This window comes from Calypte anna, chromosome 1 (genome assembly GCF_003957555.1).
Source record: "Calypte anna isolate BGI_N300 chromosome 1, bCalAnn1_v1.p, whole genome shotgun sequence".
Taxonomy (NCBI): Eukaryota; Metazoa; Chordata; class Aves; order Apodiformes; family Trochilidae; genus Calypte; species Calypte anna.
Window position 1 is genome coordinate 167,010,382 of NC_044244.1, and position 25,231 is coordinate 167,035,612.

Sequence of the window (25,231 nt, forward strand, 5' to 3'; positions counted from 1 at the left end):
CCTGCAAGGAGCAAATCGAGTTGTTTTATCTGTAACACAAGTGCACTGCAGTTACTTTGTGAAAATGATGACTATACTTCCTTAACGTGCATTAGGTTGGCACGTTTATGGTCTTTTGCAACGTTCTGATAAGAAATATGATGAAGCCATCAAGTGTTACCGGAATGCACTCAAACTGGATAAAGATAATCTACAGATTTTGAGAGATCTTTCTCTGCTGCAGATTCAGATGAGGGATTTAGAAGGATATAGAGTAAGTATCATCTTTGAATTCCCATTTAATTGCTGTTGGCATTCTCTTGTTCTTCTGCTTCCATTATTAAGTCTATTGTTGGTAAGAATTCTATTGCTACTTGGTTTTTGCTGTTTCAGAAGTGTTCTGAGATTTTTTTAGGAAAGCATGAAAATGCATTGCAGCAGAGGTTAAGAACAGAACTAGTACAATTATTCTGTACAATTTTACTCATGGATAACCTTGTAAAGCCCTAATTTTTAATTCACTAAAATAATTAAAATTAAAAGGATAATCTTAGCAAGTAGGAATCCTTACTGTGCTGTTTAGAAGCACTGAAAATGGTGATTTGGGTGCATGTATTGCTGGTTATTGTAGGAAGTAAACTGTTGTGTTTCTTTTGAGTATATGAGAAACTTGCCCTGTGATGACTGATTTCTTGAGTCCCAGTACTGATTTTATGGTAAATAAAACTTAAGGGTATTTGTCTAATAAGAGTGGTTTCAAGATAGCTGAGCTGATATGGTTGTGAAAGGGAGAAGTCTTGTTCCTCTTTAGTACTCCTTCATGTGAAGTAGAGGACTGGTTTGTGAGCTTGAGCATTAGTTCATCTCCTTCTCTGAGGATGTTGAATTTGCTAATGCAAGAAAAGAAAATAAGTTACTCAGGACATGGTTTGAGTCATAAAGGGTTTCTGAGAAGTACCAGTATGAGGGCTCTGTGCCTGGCCATGGGGAGAATGGACTTTCTCTTCCAGTGGCAGTGAGCTCATGCTTTCTAATAGAAACCAGTCTGAGATTTCAGAGCTCAATCTTTAGAAATAATTAGGCACACGAGAGATTTTTGAAAATGACACCTTTTGTGTCCTTTATTTAGAATGTAGCCCCCAGATGTATGAGGTGGAGATGTGCTGCTTTTTCCCATGCTTGTAGAATTTAAAAAATTATGTAGGGTTTTAAAAAGATCTTTAAAAATATTAGCCATACTGGTAGTAAATCATGATAAAAGCATATTGTTTTTCTAACATCCTCCATTGTCAAATTGCTTTTTTTTTTTTTCTGAAGGAGACAAGATACCAGCTACTTCAGCTGCGTCCTACACAGCGGGCTTCTTGGATTGGATATGCCATTGCATACCACTTACTAAAAGATTATGATATGGCCTTAAAATTACTTGAAGAGTTTAGGAAAACCCAACAGGTAAGACTCCCCTGTCTGGAAGAGAACACTTTATGAGGCAGGATCTGAGGAATTAGTTCTTCATAATTGGGAAGAACTAATTAGGAAGTAGTTCAGAATTAGGAAGAAATTTATTATTTGGGGAGCTTTCTGCTTTGAGCACAAAGCTTTCCAGGAGCTTCACAGCTGATGCAAATTATTAGGAGTACTTTTTCTCCTTTCAATAGACTGTTTGGGTTCAGGATGTAGCAGTAGACTGATGTGGAGTATCTGAATATTTTAATGTTTATGAGGCTTATAGTTTAAGAAAGCCTCTTATCTTGTCCCTTTAAACAGTACTTTCTGAACTTTATCTCGTGTGGTGTTGGTTGCCCTTTGTCCTGCCATAGCCTGGGTGGCATTATATCTCTACAAAGAATGTGAAAAACTTTCCCATTGCTTTGTATGCATCCGTAATTATCCACGTGGTGCTTGGTGTCAAAGTAACAGGAAAGAATAGCTGAAAATCATCTGAAGATTTTGTGATACTGAGGCTTGTTGGAGTAATTTAATGGTACGGTGCTAAAATCACTGTGTATAACCTTGTCTAACAGAGACACCTTTTCCTTGTTCTGTTAGTGGTAACACAGAACTATAAAGTCTGAATTAACAGAACAGAGTGAATGTGTTGGCTATTCTGTAACATGGAAAAAAATGCTTGGAAGGCATTCTGAAAGTATCATGTGCAGATACTAAATTAATACCTGACCTATAGATTGTGATTTTTTTTTTTTAAAAGCAAAATTCTTTCACCCTTTCTGATCTTTGAGATTACTGCATTTGAGGTCTTATCCAGTCCAAATGGGACTAACTGAAAAAAAACCACAACATTTTAGTAGTTATTAGAAGGGAGACCAGTATTTGTGTCTTGATTATATATTGTGGTCAAGCAAAGGGTGTTGCAAGCCAGGTAAATGTAAATTGACATTTCAAAAGAGTTGTTACTTGAGTATTGACTAAAAGCTGAAAACAGTTAAGTTTAGATGATAATTGGGTTGTCTTTTATGAGTGTTTGACAGAAAAAAACCCTCATGGTTCTAGAATGAGTCAGCAGAGCCCAGTCTAAGTTCACTGTCAAAATCACTGTTTAGATTAAAAAGAATTTATAATAGATGGGAAAACTGTAAATTATGTGTAAGAAAATGAGGTCCTTCCAAGGAAAGAGAGGACTTAGCAGTGATATTTGCCTCTTTGAGACTAAAAGGGATGCTGTTAATGTTGTCTTTTCTAAAAGGTTGTGTTTAAATATACTTGTTCAAGGGCAGTTATGGTTACACTCTTCTGTCTATTGCCCAAGCCAGATTTAAGTACCATCTGTCATAGATGAAGATATTAAATGAGTTCAGTCTGCTGTGCAAATAATCCTCACGATCTTAAATTTAACCACAGAAAGAAATCCTGATATGATCTCAAGCCCTGATGCTGTGTTTTACTAAAACTTGGAAGTATTTGGAGAATTTTCATTAGAAGGAAAATGATTTGTACTTCGACAAACTTCAGCTGTTTAACTGTTGATTCAGCATAATATTAGTCACAGGCAAATGGTGGAAAAGCTGGGAAACTGTTAAAGGACAGAAATGGGCTATAAATGTTGGACCACATAGGTTTATAGAAATCCAAGACTTCCCTCTTTTTTTGAGATTTGGTAGAGACAGTGAAGTGACATGTTGTTTTCTCCTCCAAATCACAAAACTAACGTGGTTGTCCTCATGTTTAATTATCTTGCTAATAAAGTATTGTACTCTGCTGTGCTAGCTCCATAAGGAGTACAGTCCCATGTAGAGCCCCAACCACTTGAAGAGATGGTGTGTTTGGTCCAGAAGGGTCAGGAGAGCCCAAGCAAACAGAGAGCTCAGTTTTGTTACACTTGAGCTCTTCTTCCATATTTAGGGACTATGTGACTGTTTGTGTGGTCTCTGGATATTTGACAGTCCTGGACTTGAAACAGGATTTAATTCAGGATACTCCCTTGATCTTTGAGGACATACACTTCTTCTTACTTTACTTTCCAGATCTCCCTCTTGCCCTGTATTTTACATGCAGTGCGATGCAGTAGATGAACTCTTGTGACTGACTTAATAGAATATTGCAGGTGACTGTGATAAAAGAGTTATATTGTTCAGGGTTTAAAAGGAGGGTTGGAAGACTGAAGTGCTTTCAAATCTCTAGTGAATGGGACTCTTCAACAACTGAATGTTTTACTTTTATGATGAGTATTAGGCCTAATACTGTTTACCATTATTAATGAATGAAGAAGTAAATGTAATATGTTATGTAAAGTGCTACTGTCAAAATAATAAATGCTGGTGATGTAGGGTGATCATATTCATTTACTTGGATTGCTCAGGCAGCTCTGTCTATTCAGATGTCAAATAACACAGCCAAAAAACCAAGCAGTAAAACTAAGAAAAAGATCAAGGATCTGTCACTTTAGTGATTGTAGGTGCGTATCTGAAGATGCAGTATTGCAAAGTAATGGAGCTAATCTAGCTACAAGCTGTTGCCAAAACCAACAGTCTGACTTTTTCCTGTGTGCTCCCACTGCTTCCTTGTGCAGCACTGGTTGACTCGTGGAGGGCTGGTTCAGGAAGCCAAAGTGACAGAAAAATAATCACTCTTTTGAAGGATTGATTGGCTGAACTGAACAACTGTGAGGTGAGAGGGGAAAGAGGAAGGGGAATAATAGAGGGAAGTGAACTGCCTTTGTTGATTTGGGTTGCAGTTAGGTTGACTTAGTGTATTGCAGAATTATCCCTTGGGGCAGACTTAGAGGTGAAAAGCAAAAAACACCCTTATTTCTGAGAAGCAGGAATTGTTTCTATAGAGCACTGATCACTGAGATATTAAGACACTGTTTTTTTTAAAAAGTTAGGAAGTGAAAAGAAAGATAGGGAAATAGAGGGCTATAGAAAATGCTGTCTAGAGAAGGGCAGAGATTCTCTTTATTTGCTATAAGCAGAAAAAGCCTAGGTGGTTCTAGTACAGTTTATTTAGTGACTGGTTTGGAGAAGAATGGTAGCTAGGAAGTGGGGAAAAGCAAAGGAACAAGTAGTGGCAGGAAGTTTAGCAACGAATTCAAACGATAGATCACTTTTTATCACTGACAGTGTTATTCTGATGGCTAAGTTATCATTAGCAATAGCAAATTTTCTGTCTCTCAGTGTGTGCAAATCAACACTGCCTGTCATCTGAAAGCTGTAAATTGTCCAGATTCCCTGTATTTCAGTCAAAAAAGGTTACAAGGTTGAATGCAGACAGCACTGCAGGAAATATAACAGCTGGTGCTGACCAAGTTGAATCAAATGATTTTAGAGTCACTTCAGAACTTAAATTTAGGCAACCAGGGTGTAAAACAACTATGCAATTTGTTTTACTGTTGTATGTCCCACTTTTCCTTTCTTCTTTTCCAGAATAAAATTTTTATTCTTAATTTTTATTTTATTCCTAATTTCTGCATCAGGCCCACAATTACAGATATGGACAGAAAACCTCTGGAGTTTTGGGGGTCTGCTCTTAGGTATGTTTTGGCTGAATCTTGTCACGTTCTTTCAGTGACAGTTGTTAGGGCACCTGCAGTTGTAAAGTTGATTGGTTTTGGTTTGGGTATTTTTTTTCCAGAAGAGGAAGAAATTTATTCTGAAGCTGCAGAATTTAATTAAAGATGAAGTTGGACATCTCATGTCCAAGAGTTATACTGCTTCTGGGGGGAGGGGAGGAGTACAGATACACTGTGCAGGAGAGTACTTTTTATAGAATCTTATTCTTTATAAGACAGTCTGATAATTCAGATTAAGTAATGGGGTTATAAACTGCTTGCCTTCTGATGAATTGCAAATTTATATCAACATTAACCTGATGAGCTTTCAAAATCTCTTAAATTAACTTTTCTTAAAACTGCTTTTAAAAATGACTTTTTAAATGGAGTGACAGTAAGTGCAATAGCTTTTTGGTGGATTTGCTCTGCGTAAGAGAGAATTAATTTGATTTGGGTTTTTTTCAATATTTTGTAATTTCTTTTTTGTCCTGCCAAGCTAGAAGAGCTTCAGTGAGGTTAATAGATCTGTTTCTTGTCTTATGTGTGTGTGTGTATATATATATGGATTTTGGGGTAATCAGTGTTTTGAAGGCTTTAGACCAATCATGATGTGCTTAAAAGCCATGCTATTTGTGGAATTAAGATATTGTGTATTGTAGAAGATTCTCATGAGGAGAGAACAGGACTGAACTAAATTGGTGCTCACTGGTTTCAGTGCTGTGGTATTGCAGTGAGGAGAAGCAGCAAGACATGCTGAAATGCTTAACTCCTATTGCATGTGTCAGCTCTGTGAAATAGTTAAAAATGCTTTCCAGGTAGCTTTTTGTCAGTGGCTTCCTGTGTTTAATATAGATAAAAATTGAGCAAAGATGGAAACAGAAGTGGAGCTGCAGATAGAGGAAATATATTAAGAAATGGGTAGCATTTCGTGCTGTCTGGTGACTGTAGTATGTTCAAGGTCTGGTCTTGTTTCAGTAGTCATTATTTGCAATAGTAGTTAGCAGTTACTAAGAAATAATGGAATTGTTATTTTCAGCCCTGAAACTGATCTTCTTTGTCAGATAAAGATTTTTTTATAGTATTTTTAATTACGCTATCTTTCAGAACACTTCTAATAAAAAGAACTTCACAGTACTGTAAATGGTGCCTCTAAAAAATTCACAGTTAAATCTCTATAAATCTTAAATCTCAAAATTCACTGTGCTTAGGGAAGGGCAAGATTCTTTAATATGATTCTTTTCAACCAATTTGTTCTAATTTTGTTCATTTGTTAAATTGCTTGGTTCCTTAAAGAAGGCAGAGGAAAGAGCAACTCAGGGAAAAGTAATAATAAACTATTTGGTGGTCAGTGTGACTTCTAAGTGTTGATTGCTGAGGAAGAAAAAGTATGTAATGTCATGAGAAATAAAATAATTCATGTTTACCAAGCTCAGCTTATCTATTTTTACTTAAACAAGTCAGACTAACCAACTCTTCTAAAATTTCCACTTAGGCATTGTATTTCACATAGTAGACTGCTGTATAGATCTGCTGTACATTATTTGTAGACTTCTGCATTTCATGTCTGAAATCCTTGCAATTTACTTGTAGTTGGAGTAGCTTCTCTGTGTATTAGTGAAGAGCACTTAGTATGATACAAGTACTGTAACTCTAAGACTTTTCATTGCCTAAAAACACATTAGGTTGTTATCTCTAGAAAGGAATACTTTTGAGTGTCATCCTGTTTCAGTGGCTAATGTATCACTGGAAGGTAGATGACCCTCTAGTTTTACTATAGGCTGTACACAAACTCCTCCCAGGTATCCACCTGGCAGCACACAAAAATAATTTTCTGTTGCTTGAAATTACTCTTTACACGCTCGTGCACTGTACATTCTGAGGGATTGAAGTATAGTATAGAGAACACTTAGAGAGAATACTGTAAGTTTCCTGTCTGAAAAATTCTAGATGTCAGGCTATGACCTGTATTTGGGTGGTTTGTTGCTCTTGGAAAGAGTTTGATATGGAATTTTTGGTATGCTGAAAATGAGTATTGTGATATCCCAGCAATCTGCAACAGAACTTGGGTCCAAAATGCTGTGGCCTCTGAGTCCTTCAGAAGAGATTACCAATATCTCTGCAAATTTTGTTGGATTGTATTAGAGAAGGCAAGGATTGTGTTTTTAATTAGCTTGCCACAGTGATAGATGAGAGGAATACAGGAATTCTTTTGAACTGTTCTGTGACAAAGGATATCTTGAATTAATCTAATTTGCTTGAGAATAATGGAAGTTATCCATCAAACATTCAAAATGTCAATACAAACAGACATGATGTATTCTGTAGCCTGGATCTTGTGTTCTGTAGTATTGCGTATGGTTGAGATACAGGTCAAGCTTAACTAACATATTGCTTTTTTTCTTCCCCCAGATTCCTCCTAATAAAATAGATTATGAATATAGTGAACTGATTTTATATCAAAATCAAGTGATGAGAGAGGCAGATCTATTTCAGGAGTCTTTAGAACATATAGAGACATATGAAAAGCAAATATGTGATAAATTAATAGTAGAAGAAATCAAAGGTAAGTCATACTTCTTTCCTCAGCCAGTTTTGCTTTGAACTTTTGCTACTGGCTTTCAAATACCATAAAGCAGTGAAAAAAGCAGCATGTTAAATCTTAAATTTGTTTGAAGCAGTTACTAGAGGGAAAACTGGTAACACCAGATTTACAGTTTGGTAGGACAAGTTACTTCAGCACCAAAGTGGATAGTGGATGCAAGTAGTTGAACTTGGGTTCATGCAGGAACAGAGGAGATATCGGTGTTTATTATATCAGTGCATACTAGAGAAGCTTTCTGTAAATAAGAGCTGGTATAACCCAGTTTTATTAGCATGAAGAAGAATCCCATGAAGGATACTCTTTGTAGTACAAACACCATTTAATGCTTTGGGGTTTGTTTTTTTATTGAAGTATCAGTCTTATTTTCTTTCTTTACTTTCTGGTGCACTTACATGTATTGCCCTACTTAAGTGAGCACAGAAGTTGACATTTTTTTGTTAAAAATACCCCACAGTTGTTTTGTGGATTTGAAGTACTAGTACTGAGTCTGGATGTGCACAATTTTATGGTGTAATAGCATGTATTCTTCAACTGCTCCATGCTTGCACAGTTGTGGTGGGTTGACCCTGACCAGCAAGTAAGCCCCACGCAGCTGCTCGATTCCTTCTCCCAGCCTCCCCTGTCAGGCCAGGGAAGATAGAGAGTAAGAAGAGCAAAAGCAATAAAACTTGTGTGTTGAGATACCTTAAGTGAAGGAAAGAGGAAGGAAAAATCACAACCCAGATTCCCAAGTGATGCAAAGACCATCACTCACTTCCTCCCAAAAGCAGACTGCTGCTCAGCTAGTCTCAGAGCACTGTCCACCTGCCCAAACACTCCTTCCCCTGAAGTTTTATTACTGAGCGTGACACTATATACAGCTTGAAATATCTTTGGCGAGTTGGGGTCACCTGTCTGGTCCCAATTTATTGTCCTGCTTGGTGAATGGCAGAGTGGGAGTAAGAAGACAGAGCCTTGGTGCTTTACAAGGACTGCTCACCTGTAATGGAAACATCAGTGTGTTATCAGCATGTAGTCACAGATCCTGAAACACAGCACTATAAGGGCTGCTGTGGAGAAAATCAATTCCATGCCAGCCAGACTCTCTTGAACAATTTACCTAGAAGCAAACAAGTGTGATTTAACTGGTTAAAAACTGTTTAGTTGGTGTGGAAAAAATAAAGTAGTTAAGTGAACAGCCTGGTAAGAAGTGATGCTCATGTGTTGGGACTCTTGGAAGGATGAGTTGCTTTTTTGATAATCTAAAATTTTAAATTCACAGATACAGATATTCAAATACTCTCATTTCACAGGTGCTGAGTGCTCCAAACTGTGTTGAGCTGTAGCTGTGATAGTGTCAAGTAGCACTTGCAGTACACTGTAAATACCCTTGGAAAAATAAACCCTCTATTTAAGTACCTAATATGATTAAGCCCAATATTATATTTTTTTTTTTGGTTTTGTAAACTTTACTCCCAAGTCATCAGTGTTTTGTCATGCAATTCACAGTTCTTTCTTTATTGTGTTGTTTTTAGGAGAGATGTTGTTGAAGTTGGGAAGACTGAAAGAAGCTGGTGAGGTATACAGGGAGCTAATAGAGCGCAATGCAGAAAACTGGTATTATTATGAAGGCTTGGAAAAGGCCCTACAACCTAGTAAGTTAAGCTACACAGGTACATTGAAAATACAAATGATGTTGGATATACTTAAAGTTGTTGTTATGTTGCTGTTTTATATTTAAAAGCTTTCCTTGGCATTATGTATCTCCTAATCTTGCCTATGAGGTTGTGTTTATCCATTCAAAAAATGTTCACTGGCAAACTTGTATGCACAAAAATACCAACAGCAAGTCTGTCTCTTCTTGGAGCTTAAGCTGGCATTTGCTAACATGTTTACACAAAGAACACTTCTTTGCCACATGTGAGCTTGGAAACCAAATTGCAAATCATTCCTGTCTAGTAGCTGATTGTCAGACTACTGTTGTACACCGTGACCTAAAATTGTCATTTGGAACCTTGTTTAGGTGGTACATCTTTCTACTGGCATGTAGAGAAATACTCAGTTATCTATTTCAAATATCCTTTTAAAGATAGGCGTTCTTAAAAAAAATATTTTAAACTGTTATTTGGAAAAAAAATGTGATAAGTTTTTATTTAGTCTTTGTTATTCCAGTGCTAGTTCACATTACTGCTTTTCTGTCTTTCCAGGAAAGTTGCCAACCTATTTTTTTCAAAATAACAATAGTGCACCAATGCATACTGTAATAAGTGTTCTGCAGTGGTAACCCTTCACACAGGCATGATTTCCTTGTATTTCACTGTTTGCTAATTAGTTGAGGTTTTATTGGAGTTATTCTGATGACATCATAAATCATAAGCCCACAAGGATGTTGTTAGCAGATACTACAGCTGCATTATATTTCTCAACCAACTATTTTTCAAAGGTCTGGGAATATGGCTTGTGATAGGGAAATGAAAATGATTACAGTTGTTACATTTATGCAGAGAGCAGTATTGCCCTTTTAGTGGTTTTCCTAGTGTAGTTGAATATCATGATTGTTGTTTCAGAAAATAAATTACCCAAGAACTTGATAATTTGTTTGATATAATTATGTTGATCAAAATATGTACTTATTAAGAAATATCCAATCCAGTAGTTTGACATATTAAAATCCTATGTAGATTAAAACTGTACTAATTTATAAAACTAATAATGCTACTTTATTTTTTAGGTGTTCTTAGGACTATTTCCTCCCCCATGGTAAGTTCTGGAGCTCCAACTTGTGACTTCAATCAGGGCTCTTATATGCTTTAGTTCCAATCCAAACATGATCTTAGTGTAACTCTTAGAACTCTATATTTATTGGAGCCACTGGGTAACATATTCCCCCCCCTTCCCCAACATCTGAGCTCAGTGACAAAATAAATTGTTTTTCTTATGAAAGGAAAACAGATATATTTATTAAATATATGTTGTCATTGTCTTGATCTGTATATTGTTTTATAAAAATTGCATGATGAATTTCATAATATTTAAGCAAAATTTATCTCAATTTTGTGAAAATGGCATTTCAAAGCATCAGATTAGTTCTATTTAAGTTCTAACCACATTGGAGCTCCAAAGCATATTATGGGGGAAAGGGGAGGAGTGGGAAGAAAATATTTAACAAAATAATAATTTAAAAAAAAAAGATAAAGGTATAAAGAGTTCTGGTGCTTAGTATTTACACTAGCAGTATAGTGCCCTGTATTTGTTCCCACTAGAGGACCTAAAAAAATATACATGCTTGTGTAGTTTGCTATTTGTTTACTTATGATTTAGAAACACAATGTATTTCTCTGAATGCTTTAAGTATGTTTGAGACATGCATAGTGAAAACCAATTAATTGATACTGAGTGTTAAATTACTATGTGAATGGGTCTGCAGAGCATGTAACTGAAAGAAACCAGTCTCTAGTACTGTATGATTGAATTTTAAAGATAATTGTCTTGTTTACAGATTATACTTAGTGATGAGTGCTGGGAGCTGTGTGTTGTGGGTATAGTGTACCTTCAGTGCACAAGTTTACACATTAATGTTTATCAACATAAGCTGGAAGAATAAGCTTGATGTTTAAATTGTTGCAAATCCAACCTGTATAAGAAGTCTGGATAAATTAGTTGTCAAACACTTAAACATGTAGTAGAATAGATTTTTATCTCTGTTAATTGTATCTATTATATTTACTGATAATAGGCACTTTAGAAGAGAGGCTTCAGATTTATGAAGAAGTTAGTAAAAGACATCCCAGAGCAGTTTCACCTAGAAGATTACCTTTAAACTTTGTTTCAGGTAACAAGTTGCATATCTGTTCTGTAATAGTTTTATTTGCTTTGGTTTTTTCCCCCTGACATTTCATCAGGCTCTTTAATGTTCATTCAATACATGCTTGTACATATGCACAAATCAGGCATATACATTTCTCTTGGTACAGACAAAATTACTTGGTTTAGGAGCTCGTTGGAGAAGTTCATGGTGACATGAACCATATAATGTTTGTATAGATAAAACAGTAGTACAGAATGGTATAGAAATTGTAAGAATCCTTGTACATATATTTTTCTGCGTCATGCTAATTAAGAATCATAAGTTAAAAGATAAGGGACGTGCTTCCCCTGCCAGACATAACCATTGAAAGTCATGTCCTACTCCTAAAAATTAGGACTAAAAGAGAGGTAGAGGGTTCATCAGTCCTTTCTCAAATCAGGGTAATTTATATCTGCACTATTCCTAACACATGCCCTCTATACATTTTAATATGCATATATATATATATATAAATATATCCATATAAGTGAACTTACAGCATAACTTATAAACACTGAATTTGGGTGTAAATGATGCTTATAACAGTCTCACTTGCATAGGACTGATTTTCCAAACAGTTTTTGTACTGGTGATGTACAAGAAAACAAAAGATCTTTTTTGTGACTCTGGATATCTTGCTGGGTCTTTTAGGACCATTAAAAACTGGATCTACAACATGAACTTTATGATGATAATTTAATAAGAATAGGAATAAAAAGCATGTTTGCAATGTTGTGTTACTGAAATACAGGGCACAAATGCCCTCAGTTCTGGAGGGGATATGTATATGCTTTTTCAAACAAAGCTGTTTTCTTCCAAAGTAGAAGGCAGGAGGCTAAATGAAATGGTAAATACCATAAAAACATACACTTGGTGTGAGGCTGTCTAACTGCTGTAACTTAAGCAGAGAACTTCTGGAAAGAAATACAGAGTACACAGATTAGATACCAAGTGCTCTTTTTTTAAAGTTTAGCTGCAATTCCCAACATGTCTGCTCATGCTTTTCATTTTGTGAGGTTAGTTTTTAGTTTAGCTTATTTACTGGGCACTGTGTATGTTGCCCATTTAAATACTAGTCCAGTTTTCTGTTATTCCTCAGGAGTCTGAATGTGCCATATTTCCTGTCTGAAATGACAAGTTTTCAATGGCTTCTGTAGAGACTTAGCCCTGCAGCTAACACTTGGGCCGTTCTTGGTCCATGTGTTTTGATTTCTTTGAGAGATACAAAGGCAATTGAAAGCTACAAGAAAGCTAGATTTGAAAAGCTAGGTGACAAGTGGTTTTCTACTGTGGTAAAATTTATGGCAATACATAGAAAACAAGGAAATAGCCTGCAAAATGCTTTTCCATATATGTATCAGTGGTGTGTTTTGCCATTGACTTCATTTCACTGTTTTACACAAGGTTACCTTCCCATAACTGACAGCGGAGTTTTGCAGTTAATGTTCATTTAAGGATTAATTCTTCTTGCTATAGCAATACTCCAGATGAAAGCAAAACTAATTCTTAAGTCAATCAATTAAAAAAAAAAATATTGGTAGACTACTTTCTGCAGTGTCTCATAACAAATAAGCATTTTCCTCAATTAAAACTAGTTTCTATTACTCTCCTAAGCTTTCATCAGAAATGGATGTATATGACTGTTTTCATCCTGTAGAAATTAATCTCCTAGGTTTATATCCATTTACTAAATTATTCCTTTGTTCTTCTAAATACAGCAAATACAAAACCCCATTGAGAAGAGTTAATAGTGAGAATATGAAGGTGTAGAAACCAACTTTTTTTGAAGAAATGTAGTTGCAGATTTCAAGAGGATACAACTTTTTGAAATGTTCTGGTGTGGTCACTGCCCACTTGCTTGCAACCAACACTGGTTGGTTTATAATTAGCCTAAAATACTCTCAAGTGCAGCTTTGAATTAAAAGGCAAACCCAGACCATTGTATTTTAAAAATATTGTATTTGCTACAGGGCAGCTCCTTGATCCAGCTGGAAACCTCCTTTATGGAAGAAGGCTAAAATTAATTTTCAGACTGATGAAGGCATGGGGTGGGGTTGGAGTCTGGCCATCCAGTTTTAGGTTTGTTTATGCTGCTGTAGATTCAGTGTCCTGGTGGTCAGATCTCTTCTGTGCCTCAGACTAAATTTTGAGCTTGGCTTCATGTCATAAGGAGGTGCTTAAGTTTGTTTTGCATTTTAGGCTTTGTTTTAAAGCTGTTCTGTCAGTAAATAATTATTTACTTAATGGGAACTTAAATTGTGAGTTAGAATTCTTTCATCAGCAGTGTAAATTAAAATAGGTCAAGAAAAAAATGAAACTGAGAGGGATTTTTTTTGTTGTACAGTGGAGTTTCTTGTAGTGCAAGAAAACGAGATTTATTTAATCAGCCTGTAACAAAGCATGTGCTTATCATCTAGTTATGGATCCCCATCCAAGATGACAAGAGCTTCTATATACAGCAGTTTGTTTTAGTAAAGAAAGGGAGAAACATGAAATGCTTTTATTAGTCCTTTCAGACTCAGTAACTGTAAAGTAAGTGTAGAACAACTGAGATTTGGTGGGAATTAAATACAAATATCTTTAAAATTAAAATTAAATACAAATATCTTTAAAACACTCTTCATCAAATTTGTTAATGCATTGGTAATGAATTCAAGTTTATTTCAACAGTTTTATGTGTATGTGTTAGCATTCTGTGTAGTGTGCTACTTAACTGCTTAGAGAAATTCGTAGCAGAGTAGATAGTGAAATGTAGCAACTCCACCCCTGTGCAAATAAAAAAAACCCAACAAAACCCAAACAAAAATAATAAAGAAATTTAAAGCTAAACTAATAAAAAACAAATGAAAACACAACTACTTTTTATCATAGGAATAAGAACATGAAAATTATCTGTTTTCCTGACTAGATATCTTTTTTTTTTTTTTTAAACTACATTTCTCAAAGATAGCATACTGCAAGTACTGTAGTTTCTACCTAAAAATATTATTAAATCAGATTTTTAGCTTTCTGCCAGTATACTTTGATAAAGACACTCTGGTGCTTAGCCTTCTGAAACTCATTCTATTTTGTTTCTGATTCCAGAAACACTCATTATTGGAAGTCATGTCTGACTCCTAAAAAGTAAAACTTAAAAGAGAGGTAGAGGGTTCATTTCATCCATCCTTCAAAGTAGGATTATTTGTATCTGTGCTATTTCTAGTACACATTTTTTTAACTTAATCATAAAAAATTCTGATGATGGAGCTTTTACAGTATCTCCAAGGTAATCCACTCAAGTGTTTAGTTATTCTTACCACTATAATTTTTCCAGTGTTTGTTTAAATAGCCCTTGCTGCATTGTCCATAGCCAGCACTTAATTTCTCTTTTTTTAATAGTTTTTACAGGTTTGAGGACTGTTTGTTACCAAGCCTTCATCTGCAATCTGTTAAACACTAGCAATTCACCCATTTTACTCTGGGATTTTTATATTTTTTTTTATCCTGAGCATATTAGTGTCTTATTCTTTAATAGCAGTAGAGATCAAACCCCTTAATTGAAGTTTCTAAGTTATCCAGAGTTGCACAGCAATTAGTGCTTATATTTATACAACACTTGCAATCACTGACATATAACCAAATACACTTTTGTTTCTAGGTGAAAAATTTAGAGAACTAATGGATAAGTTCCTGAGGGTTAACTTCAGTAAAGGCTGCCCACCCTTGTTTACCACTTTGAAATCTTTATATTACAATCCAGAAAAGGTAAAAATTTAGTATTTATTTGGTTTTAATGAAGTCTTCTATATTGAATTTCAAATAGATTATCTGTTTTTATAAGACTTTCCTGTAGCTTGCCAATAACATGCTGAACATTTTTCTCCTTGATATGCTATTTTGTCATGTGAGTAATCAGTTGGTGATGCTTAATATGTGTGAAGCTTCACTTCTGTAGACAGTTGAGGTCAAAAAGTCACCTGGGTGTGGAATGCACCGAAGTCCTTAAATTCAAAGATAACCAATAACTTTATTTTTGTGTATTTTGAGTGCAAGTGTGTCGGGATTCTTTCAGCTTATGGTTTATGATGTCACCAGAAGTCATAATTTTTAAATATCACACAGATGGGTATTGTTCTACGTACATTTCTAAAATGCATGAGTACATGAATAAATTGGTATTTACACAGAGGCTTGTTTCCTGTTTCAGTCACTGGCTAAAACTTTATAAGTTCTGCACTTTATAAACACAGTTCTGGCAAAATTGCATCATATTAGAGATGTTGTTACACATGTAGTTCTTTGTTCTAACTTTTGGAGTAAGCTGTAGTAAAAACAAATTTTTGACCTAAGGTGTGTTATTAAAATGTAGAAAATAAAATAAAGGCCAGTCTGTTCATATGTTGCTGTCTTTGCTGCAAATAATAAAACCTGAATATTGTAATGCAATCATGAGTTTGTAAAAACATGGTGCAGCTTTTCAGCCAGCAGTGGCTGAATTGAACTAAAACTAAAATTATTCTGAGTTTTTAGTTGTCCTCATAGGAAATATTTGATACAGTTTCACTGGAGAATGTGCTCTGTACTGTGTCTGCATGGTTGACATAGTTTTAGTAAATTCTGGTATCATGTATAGCACGACCTCTTCTGCAGTGCATGTTGCTAATGCAAACTTTTCAATATAAAGTTTCAAAAACATTGAAATTTTCAAAATGATGCACTGACTACCCAGATAGAAGTGGAGTTGGTGCTCTGAAAGTTTTACTTCTGTTTCATATATGAGTATCTGCAGGTTTAAAGATGCAAAACCTCATTTGTCTTGTGAAAAAGATTTTAGTGCTAATTTGTTTTTGACATGGTGGGCGAAAAAGATGAATATCATGTTTTGGGGCAGACTTACCCAGAAAGGTGTCTTGCTGCTATTTATCATCTTTGTATCAAATCAGTGCTGCTTAGATCTGCCAGCTTCATGTTAACTAGTAATTAAGATTAAAATCTAGAGCCTCATAGGTTCCAAATATGTCTGTGAAAGTGTTTTCCTTCTCTTTCTTTTTCTTCCCCTCTTAAGAGAGAGTCTCTTTTGTGTTTCACTTCATTGCCTTTTAATGTAACATAGGTGTGCTTTGTGTTGCAGTACAGATACTGATGAATATCTAAACCACATTTGCTGTATTTGTAGAAGTAGCATCAGAAAATAAGATGAGAAAAATTCTGAATTTTGGTTTATTTAGGGGGTGTTCAGCACTGTTTTATGATCAACCAACAGCATTTTAGTATGTCACCATTCATTTACCAGTGGTGAATTTGATAAATGCAGTTATACATTTAAGCAGTTAGGCAGTTCAAAGGGAAATTGCTCAACAGATGAGTAGTGAAACCTACTGAGAGTAAGCTGGAGTACTTTATAATTTACAGGTTTGCAAATATTAATTTATTTTTTATTTTATCTTTTTTCATTTTTATTCTGAGAATTGTTTGACAAAATTCCTCTCTGGTTCCATTTTTACATTATTGTTACATTGGGTAGTCTTAAGGAGTGTAGAAGTGTGTCCAGTATTTGACTGAATTTGTTTGAAATACTGAGACCTCAAAGATCAATAAGCTGTGCCTAAATAAAGGATCCTGAAAACAGATAATGTAGTCTTTTTGCTTTTTCAACTTTTCCAGGAATAGGTAAAAAACAGAATAATCTTTGCAGATCTTATGAAGGGTTTATTGTGCTCCTGTACATTCCTGCTTTCAGATAATAATTTTCAGGGTATTTGATTAAATCAAAAAGTATAGTTCTTTTTTTTTAAAAAAAAATGGGGCATGACTGCAGTTGTCAATCCAATAAAAAGATGACTGAAGTGTAGTAATCTTTAATTCTGGTTTCTTGGCTCTTCTGTTTGGTGTAGGGGAATTAATTTAGGCAGGTGTATGTGTGTTCATATTTCAAAGACTTTCAGTTCTTTATCTCCCACATTCTCTAGAATATGCTTTTAACAGTCAAGAAATCAAGTTACAGATTCAGGCATGTGAATTTAAGTCAGTGGACACAGTGAACTTCTCAGCTCGCCCACCATGTGTGGTTTCCTACACAGGAAGAACACTTCGGAGGTTAAAATCTCTCTTAATAAGTAAGTCTCTAATGAGTTATGATGTACTTAGCTATGCAATCAGTTTTCCCTAAAATTCTGGAGCAGAAAAAATCCTGTACATGTTGGCCTTGTTCGGTTTGCGATGTCCAGAGTTTTACTTGACAACTGGATTAAAAAGGAAGCTGTTCAAAATTTGCTAACTCTTTGAAACATGGGAACTTGAGAAGGTGTGATAGAGGTGGTATGGTGAAACCAAGGATAAGCAGGTTAGCTGGAGGTTTCATCACTTAGTCAGCAATATTGTTTGTTACTTCCCAGGAGTGAGTTGTGAGCCCCCTGAGATTTGAGATAATTGTTTCAGAGTTACTTAGGGCGGACTTGAAAATAGCTCTGGAAGTTGGAAGGGGCAGGGAGAGAGTGCTAAGCTTGCTTCACTGTAGTTTACTGTACAGGCTTCTGTAACAAGATCCAATTACAGATTCTGTGGTCCTTCACTGCTTGCAAAGCAGTAACCTGTGTCATTTTTCTCAAGTTTTTAGAAGAGAGTTACCCAAGAAATTACTTAATCCTTTGAAGTTCTTCAGTTGAAGTTGTGATCTTTAAAGGGTTGTTTGCTGTTATGCTGCTCTCATAAGTAGCATGTGAACTGTCCTTTGATTATTTCTTCCTCTTTGTAAGCCACCTAGACTAGAGAAGATACAAATAGTAGAGAGTGAAGGGTGAAAAGCTTGAATAGAGCTAACAATTGTCTTATGCACAGAAACTGTGATATAAATTTGATAAAATGCAGTATCATTAAAAAAATTATGCCAGCTTTCAGTATCCTGAGTACACTTCTATACCATGCTGTAGCATAAAATCACTCCTAATGAAATAAGGAAAAAAAAATTGAGGTGTTGAACAGCAAGAGGAAATAATGGACAAAGGGCAGCTAATCAATTCCTAACTTTCTGCATTGGTACACAGGTGGATTCTGTCTCCAACTGAAGAAAAGGTCAATTAGAGGCTAATAGAGGCTGTCAGACAGTCTTACTGTATTTTCCATAGTGTCTCAAAACAAGTTAGTAATACTTACTGTATGGTTATATTCAGTGGTATATCATAGCTGTCACTCTGAGATCACTTTCTACCTACAACGTACTAGAGAACTTCATGAAACACTGTCTTGATGTCTTTGTTCTTACCTTACGAAAAAATAAGTCACAAGAACAGTGCTCATCACCTGTGTTTGTTTCAGCATTCTTCTTTGAAGTAGCCACTGTAAGTTGTGAAGAAATTGGCCATATCTTCATTCTGGACGTAATATGGCAGCTTACAGGGAATGGTGTAATTGTAGTTGTCTGCTTTTTAAATGTGAAGACTCTTGGTATCATGATGAAGTGAGTATTGTTACTTAAGGCAAAACTCAAAAATGCAAAAATTCACTGTACAGCTTCTATTTAGAATCATAGAATTGGCTGGGTTGAAGGGACCTCAGAGATCATCAAGTCCAACCCTTTATCCACTACCGCTGCAGTTACCAGCCCATGGCACCGTGTGCCACATCCAGTCTCTTTTTAAATATCTCCAGGGATGGAGAATCTACTACTTCCCTGGGCAGCCCATTCCAATGCCTGATCATTTACCTCCTGGGGTTGGAGAAAGGAAAAGGAATTGGCTGATCTAAACTAGAGCTAAACCCTATATATGAGCCCTTCCTATACAGGTTACTAGTGTAAAGGAACTGACCTGCATTCTGAGCTCTATTTATTTTCCTCAGCTGAACTTGTTGGGTCTTAGAAGGAGAGTGGTTTTGACTTTGTGTTAATTAGCTAACTTCTGGGTTGCCAGAAGAGCTAGCAAAGCTCTAAATATAGTTCAAATGTACTCTAATATAGAACAAGTGCCAGGAAACTGTTTTGCCATGTAGCAAAACAGTCACAAGCAAACTGCAAAAACGATGTATCTCTTCAGAAAATGAAGGTCACCCACTTTACTGCATAAGTTGTTGTTGTACATGTGCATCTTCAGATTGAGTTGGTAGTGATTTCATCAGTTGGGCATTGTGAAAAATAATTTTCCCAAAGTATGGATAAAAAAATAAACACCACAAAATTATCAAGATTTTTAGGTAGTTACTATCTGTCATTCCGAAGCACTATGCTGTGTTCTGTCAAAAATAGAAAATTCAATCTCAAGATGCTGTAATTTGCATTAATCAAATTTTGATTAGTTATCTCCATTAATATATGGCTGCTAAATCAAAGGAAGAAACTAAGATGGGAAATATATGAATGTAGACTTGAAGCTTTATTAATAGATTTGTTGAATGTTGCTTCATGTGTTAAATGCCAGCAACTTGTGGTTCTCCAACAATATCTGATATTTTAAAATAGCTTTTAGAATACGGAATTATTACAGAGATTCTGCAATAAACACCTGCCTTAGCTGTGACTTCAGTCACCTTCTCAGCCTGTGCCTCTTTGTACAGTTCCTTTTGAAGCAAACTCTCTTAGTTCTGGTTATTGTTCAAGACACTGAGAAGGATTCCCCAGGAATGTCTTACTACTCCTCAAAACTTCTGAGGTTCACTCCATGTTTGATTCTTTCTGGGATTGTTATTCCCCCTCTGTTACATTTATTTGGCTACTTTCTATCACAAAATGGAAGAATTCTGGGGGAAGGTTTACCCAGAATGGGAAGGTAGTCTGTGCTAAGCACCATCATGGTGCTGGTGACAATAAATTCACAGTTTAATTTGCAGATGCAGGAGATCCCCAGTCTTTCTGGGAGGAAAACACGTCCCAAGCAGGTACTTAGTAAGCTCATTTTTTTTCCTTCTCAACCTGCATCTGCCTTTATCCACCAGCACCAAGACAGACATTGGATATAGTGACATTTTTTTTCCTGTCTAGGTATTAATGTTTCTCATAGGACTCTTCCTACACCAGAAAGAGGACTCCAAGGCATCTACCTATGTTCTGCAATTGTCTGTGCAACAAAATAGCATTGGATTGCTCAGCTGACCACCTAGTTGGTGCCCTTACTGCTGTCTTGATGCTTGTGTCTTATTATACAAGCCCAAGAGTGGAGTCCTGTTAAGTATGAAGGAAAAGCAGAAGGTAACAAATGTCAGTGACTTCATAAACAACTTCCACTGTTGTGCTAAAAAAAACACAAACCACTTCAAACCTCTCCATGAGGTGGAGTACAGAGAAATTCAAAGCACCTTTTGTGATAGTGGTTCTTTTAATCTTTCCCAATGAGACTGGTGTTTCTAGCTCAGTACTTGTTGTAGATCTTCTTAAAGGGTTCTGAGAGTTGCTGATAAAAATGGCAAGGTCAGTATACCAAGGCAGCAGATGATGTAAACAACTTCTGGGGTTTTTTGAGGGCCTGTGGTTGTCACTTTCATTGCTTTCTTAACTCCATATGTCTTGGTAGAGAAGAATCAGGTTATAGAACTCTGAAACAGATGGACATGCATGTGCTCATTGAACCTGATGGGATTCATCCACAATTTCTGAGGGACTTCTGCCACTGTTTCCTTTAATGGGCAAGCTGATTAAGTACAATTTAGACAGTAAGATGGAATAAGACCTGACAGAACTGCCAGGCTCAGTGTTGCGATCAGCAGCATGAAGTTCAGCTTCCACAGACAATTAATACCAGTATATGTAACATCTTCATGAATTACTTGGTCAAAACCTTCAGCAAGCTTAAAGATGATATGAAATTGGGAGGAGTGGTTGGTGCACCAGAAGATTGTGCTGTCATTCAGATGGATCTTGATGGGCTGGAGAGATGGGCTGAAAGGTTGTTTAACTCAGGGAAGTAACAGGTCCTGTACCTGAGGAGGAGAATCCCCAAGCTCTAGTGTAGGCTGAGGACTGATCAGCTAGAAAGCAGTGTTGCAGAAAAGGACTGGGGGGTTCTGGTAAACATCAAATTGAACATGAACCAGCAGTGTGCCCTGCAGTAAAGAAGGCCAACAGCATCTTGGGCTCCATTAGGAAAAAGCACCATCAGGTATTTGAGGGAGGTGATCCTTCTCTCCTCAACCCTGGTGAGACATACCTAGAGTATGTCTAGTTCTGGAGTAGAGTGTCTGACATAGGAGGAGAGGCTGAGTACCATGGTTGTTTAACCTAGAGTAGTGAAGGCTCAGGTTGGGTTTTTACATGTATAAATATCTGAAAGTAAGAGTAGAAAAACAACAAGATGCTTCTCAGTGGTGCCCAGTGTACAGGCTAGATGGTATGAGCACAATTTAACATACAAAAGACTTATCTGTGCAAAATAAGCAATATAGGATGTTTATTTTGGGGGTTGTCAAAGACAGGAACTGGTTGTTCAGAGAGGTAGTGGAGTCATCATCCTTGGAGACAGTCAGAATGTGGCAGGGCATGGCCATGAGTAACCTGCTTCAGCTGACCCTGTTGTACAGTGGCAGCCAAGAGACATCTTTTCCAACCCTGATGGTTATCATAGTATTTTCTTACTGGCTTTCACCCTCAAGTTTAGGATCAGCTTGTAGCCATTGACTTGCTAGCCAGCAAGCTAGTCTGCTTCAGCACTGGGACATGCATTTTGTTGAAGCCTGGCACCACTAAGATCCTATAGCAGACAGTGCAGGATGGCATGGTGGATGGACATGCCTGTGTATAGAAGCATTTTAAGGTTCTGTCATGGTTTAGCACTAGGATGGTAATTAAACAACTTACACCTTCTCTCTAGTAGCCCCCTCTTCCCTATAGAGAAAAGAAAGAGAGAATAAGGGAGGTGGGGTGGAAATTTAAACTACACAGCTTTAATGAAACAGTAGTGATGAAAAGGAAAATTATGTATACACAACTATATCCAAAAGTGATACCATGTTTCTTCCTCACCTCTTCCTCTCAGTAATGCTTATGTCAGCACCAAGGCTCTGGAAAAGTCCAGGCTGGGCTCCTGGAATCAGTGTTAGGTGGGAGCTTGAGGCAGGAACATGTGAATTCAGGAAATCTTTTTGTGATTTTTATCTTTTTGCCTGCATAGCCTTCCTAATTAGTTCCTAGAATTTCTTACCTCTCCCTTCACAGGCGATTGACAAAGGGAAAAGCAGGCACTTGTCACAGAATCTGCCTTTTAGAAATGGAATAACTTCACACACAGGTGAATAGCTGCTGACTTGCATCGTTGGAGGTTAAATCTGTGTACATGCTCACCATATGTCAAGTGAAGCATCTGTAATTGCTTCTTCAGGGTAGGTGCATTTCAAATGAGCAGGTTGTTTATTTAAGAGTAAAATGGGGTTAGGCTGAAGGTTCTTTCTGTAAACGTGATGGGATCTAGTAATGGTTTCAGTGCAGTCCTCCCTCCAGTGTTCTTTTTGGAGCTCTCAAAGTGCCACATATGGGGTCCCTTTTTATTTCTGTGCAAATTATTCCACAGCATAAATTCTAATAGGGGATGTAATAATTGTGCATTTGGTGTTTTGTCAGTGGTCTGCTGCTTGTAGTCTCAAGTAAAGAGAGCAGTATAAAGGCTATTTTAAACTTCTTATTTTAAACAAATCAGCAATCACTTGGCTAAGCTGTTGAGGTAGTTGTTCACTGAAACTGAATTTGCTTTTTTCTAGTTGGTAAAGGAAAGGTGGAGGAAGAGACACTGGTAAAATTCTAGTGAAGTCATGGTTGTGTCTAGGTTATTTCTCAGGTCACACATTTCACATTCCCCTTGAGTAGTTGCCTGTTGATGGAGATGGTTTGACCCAGCAAAGCTGCTCTCATTTGTAATGTGCTGCAGGGACTATTGCTGTGATGCATTGGTGGGGTCAGGGCATGCTTTGCTCCTGCTCTTGGACTTCTCGTGTTAATGTGGAACTGTTAAGAGTGCTGTCAGTGGAGTTGTTGTCTTTAATGCTTGTCAGCTTTCAGTGGCTAAATGAAGTGCTGCATTTTGAAAAAGTACTTGGATTTTCAATGACCTTTACTTATGCTCAGTATCCTAAGTACCTATTTGCCTTACCAGACTCTCCAGTGACAGCTGTGGTGGCATATATTTAAGAGAAAAGACCTTCTGCCCTAAAATAGCCTACTCTATGAGAGGTGGTAATGCAAGTCCTTTGAGCTGTCATCTTCATCTTGGAGTTTTAATTGGTGCAAGTTGCACTGAAAAAGATCACAGTCCTTCTATGCTCTGTGTGTTGCAGGAAAGACTAACAAACACACAACTGTATCACACCCAGCAGATGCTGCTGCTCAGGGAACTCAAGTCTTTGTGTCGTGCATTTCATAGAATCATAGAATTGGCTGGGTTGGAAGGGACCTCAGAGATCATCAAGTCCAACCCTTGATCCACTGCCGCTGCAGTTACCAGCCCATGGCACTGAGTGCCACATCCAGTCTCTTTTTAAATATCTCCAGGGATGGAGAATCCACTACTTCCCTGGGCAGCCCATTCCAATGCCTGATCACCCTCTCGGTAAAGAAATTCTTTCTAATATCCAAGCTAAACCTCCCCTGGAACAACTTAAGACCATGCCCTCTTGTCTTGTTGAAAATTGTCTGGCAAAAGAGACCAAATGAATTTCAAAATGAATTATTTAAGGGCCATGACTTGTGGACAGAGTGGTTAATATGTCCACTTGTCCATTACACCCTTGTCCTCCGGTTGCCACTTTTGCTGAGGGAACAACATAAGTATTTGAAGATCAGTTTCTGAATCTGTAATCTATACAGCTTTAACTTTGCACTCATTTTTGTTATATTGTGTTACTTAGCTAAAAGTTCAGCTGTTCTACAAATGATTTCTGTTGTGGCAACCTCTTAAAAGATGCTTGGGTTAAACATAAAAATAATAAGCACCAGCTGTCATTTGAAAAATCCACCTGTGTGATTTAGATAAAAATTCATGTGCCACAAGAGGTATTGCATGTAGTGAAGCCCATGTTGATAGTGTGTTTTGAAGAACTGTAGTTATTTCTGGAAGAAAGCCATTTATTTTACTGAAGGCTAGCCTCTAATAAAACATGTACTTCTCATACTGCCTTTGGAGATTTATTAATTTGATTTTCTTAATCTTGACATAAAACATTACTACATCACCAATTCATTTGAAAGTGAATTTGTCATCTTTCTTGCTTTTAACCATAGACTAAGAAGAAAATTCTAGGTGACCAACTAAAATGAGAATTCTAAGCAAGTAATATATGTGAAAGGCTAGAAGAGTAGGCTATAATAAAAAGGCAGCTTTACACTTACTAAATAATGGAATATGTGGGTTTGTGTTTTGGGGTGTTTAACAAAATATCCTGCTTTCCTTTAGAACTTTGAAATATTACCTAAACAAAACAGGACTTTTTTTCAAAGTGAATATAAATGCAGTTCTTTACTTACTATTGGTACTTCTAAAACAGTATTAAAAGTTTAATTTTCATGATCTGTGGAGCTTTTTGGAACAACCACTTAATGTACTGCTATGTGAATGAAAGGTTTTGAAATGTAACTGCATAGGTTCTATTTACTTGGTAAAAACGTGGAGCATTTACAAGGGAAAATGTCTCAACACAATGCAGTCTGTGCGTACATGAAATACTTTTATATGGGTGTTTTAGTCTGTATTTCTGTTCTAGGACACTTCATGTCTAGCTATTCAACTCTTCCTCTCCTGCTACCAGAGATTATAGTTTTTGTTACTTGCTTCATGCTTTATTTTCTGAAGTTTGCTACTGTTAAAAAATAGGTATCAGTAACTAGTAATAATTTTCTGTAAGTTTTCTCTAGTGCTAAGCCTTTATTTTA

At 36.5% G+C, this 25,231-nt stretch overlaps 1 protein-coding gene across 1 annotated transcript in view; it reads left to right on the top strand.

Moving 5' to 3' along the window:
- The window catches only part of NAA16 (N(alpha)-acetyltransferase 16, NatA auxiliary subunit), a 68,475-nt gene that overhangs the window by 19,345 nt on the left and 23,899 nt on the right, over positions 1-25,231 (top strand). Inside the window, exons 4-9 of the mRNA XM_030448753.1 lie at positions 96-253; positions 1,297-1,431; positions 7,394-7,547; positions 9,101-9,220; positions 11,302-11,397; positions 15,050-15,156. Coding sequence (XP_030304613.1) covers positions 96-253; positions 1,297-1,431; positions 7,394-7,547; positions 9,101-9,220; positions 11,302-11,397; positions 15,050-15,156 — 770 coding nt within the window. The remainder of the gene's footprint in view (positions 1-95; positions 254-1,296; positions 1,432-7,393; positions 7,548-9,100; positions 9,221-11,301; positions 11,398-15,049; positions 15,157-25,231) is intronic.